The sequence below is a fragment of the Thamnophis sirtalis genome, unplaced genomic scaffold, assembly GCF_051295495.1.
Source record: "Thamnophis sirtalis isolate CommonGarterSnake01/CBP01778 unplaced genomic scaffold, rThaSir2_p1.2 scaffold_4, whole genome shotgun sequence".
NCBI classification, from domain to species: Eukaryota; Metazoa; Chordata; class Lepidosauria; order Squamata; family Natricidae; genus Thamnophis; species Thamnophis sirtalis.
The window spans coordinates 110,671,297-110,673,248 of record NW_028261384.1 but is presented as its reverse complement, the minus strand read 5'-3'; the positions used below and the strand labels follow the sequence as shown (position 1 = coordinate 110,673,248).

Genomic DNA, 1,952 nt, shown 5'->3' with positions numbered 1-1,952 from the left:
TTCTTTGTGCACCTATTGGCATTTAACTAGATTTCTATAGGTTTCCTGATATTTCTTTTTGGCCTTTTCTCTTTATACTTACTATTATCCATCATTCTGCATGAGGCATGCAGGATAGAGGGTGAGATTTAAAAAAACCTGGAGGTCAAAGAGTAGGGTTTAAAAGATAAAATAGACAAATATGGGAAAATAAAATTATCATTATTTGGAAGAATTGCAATGATAAAAATGAAAATTTTACCCAAAATTAAGTTTTTGTTTTGGATGATCCCAATTAAATTTTCATGCTCTGATCCATTCTGTACATTATTTACATTTCTTGATTTTTTCCATTCTTACCACATATCAAATTGCCACTTCCCAAATGTTATCTAACTATATCTCCCTTTTCTGTTTCCTTGCAGTTATTCCAGCTTTATTATAAATGAAACATGGAGAATCAAACCACAGTGCCCTATTTTCTCCTGCTGGAATTCTCAAAAAACCAGGATCTGCAGCGTTTGCATTTTTTCATCTTCTTTATGTTATATCTGTCAACTCTAACAACAAATCTTCTCATTATCATTGCAGTGGCTTTCAACCATCACCTGCACAGCCCCATGTACTTCTTTCTCATGAATTTAGCTCTGCAGGATGTGGGCATAGTTTCAGTCATTGTGCCCAAATCCATGATCAATTCTCTGATGGGCACCAGACAAATCTCTTATTTTGGTTGTGTTGCTCAAATGTTTCTCTTTCTCTTCTTTGCAGCTTCGGATTTCTCCCTCCTGACAGTCATGTCATATGATCGATATGTTGCCATTTGCCATCCATTGCACTATGAAATGATAATGAATTGGAAAGCCTGCATTGTAATGATTCTTCTAGTGTGGGTTACAGGTCTCATCTATGGAATTTTGCATACCAGTGGCACTTTTTCCATCTTTTTTTGTTCTAATGTGGTCAACCAATTCTACTGTGACATTCCACATTTGCTAAAATTATCCTGCTCTGGCATAAATATACTTGAGGTTGGAAATATTATGGCCAGTATCATTATTGGACTAGGATGTTTTATTTTTATAGTTGTATCTTATGCCGTGATCTTTAGGACAGTGTTAAGAATCCCTTCTGAACAAGGAAGGCCAAAAGCCTTATCCACTTGTATTCCCCATCTTATGGTAGTGTCTATATTAATATTAAGTGGATGCTTTGCCCATCTGAGATCTCCCTCTAACACTGCATCTTATTTAGATTTTTGGTCAACTGTTCTCTATTCTATTCTTCCACCCCTATTCAATCCAATCATCTATAGCATGAGAAATAAGAACATCAAATTTTTCCTTTCTCATCTATGGAGATTTTGACAGATTTTTAATTTTTTGTTTATATACTGTTCAATACTCCCCCCCCATGTTCTTCACTTTCCTTTTTCTTCTCTGAATAAAGGAGCAAAGATAAAAATGAACATTTGCAATGGAGGCAAATTCATTCTTTCAAATCAGGAGAACCATAGAGTACTAGATGTTATTTACAAAAAAATTGCATCTCTAACTACTGTTAATGTACTTTACTGATGCTAAATATGGGTATTTGGCACTGCTGGTATTCCGTAGGCTGGCATTTTCTGACATTTCCTGAAACCAGGATCAGGGTTTAATGCAAATGGGAGAAAAACATGAAAGACAGAGGATATTTCAATGACGTCGCCTATTTCCCCCCCTGTGCTTTCTGCTATAAATTGGTTTCCCTCTAATTCTGGCCAATAATATAGCTAGCTAAAGTTTTAGCATTTCCAAATGCCTCTATAGTTCTTCCCTCCTATAATGGTCCTTTGCTGACAAACTTTGTTATTATATCAGCCTCAACTCCTGGTGACTGCCTGAACAAGGCTCTGTAGTTTTCTTGGCAACAATTTTCAGAAGGGGTTTGCCATTGCTACTTTTGAAGGGCTGAGTGAGGAGACTGGCCCA

General features: G+C 36.3%; 1 protein-coding gene across 1 annotated transcript; it reads left to right on the top strand.

Annotated features, from left to right (window-relative positions):
• Positions 1–419: 419 nt before the first annotated feature.
• Positions 420–1,346, top strand: LOC148046182 (olfactory receptor 14A16-like). The gene has a single exon (XM_087711923.1). The coding sequence runs from the start codon at positions 432–434 to the stop codon at positions 1,344–1,346; it is 915 nt and encodes a 304-aa protein (XP_087568049.1). The 5' UTR covers positions 420–431.
• The last annotated feature ends 606 nt before the right edge of the window (positions 1,347–1,952 follow it).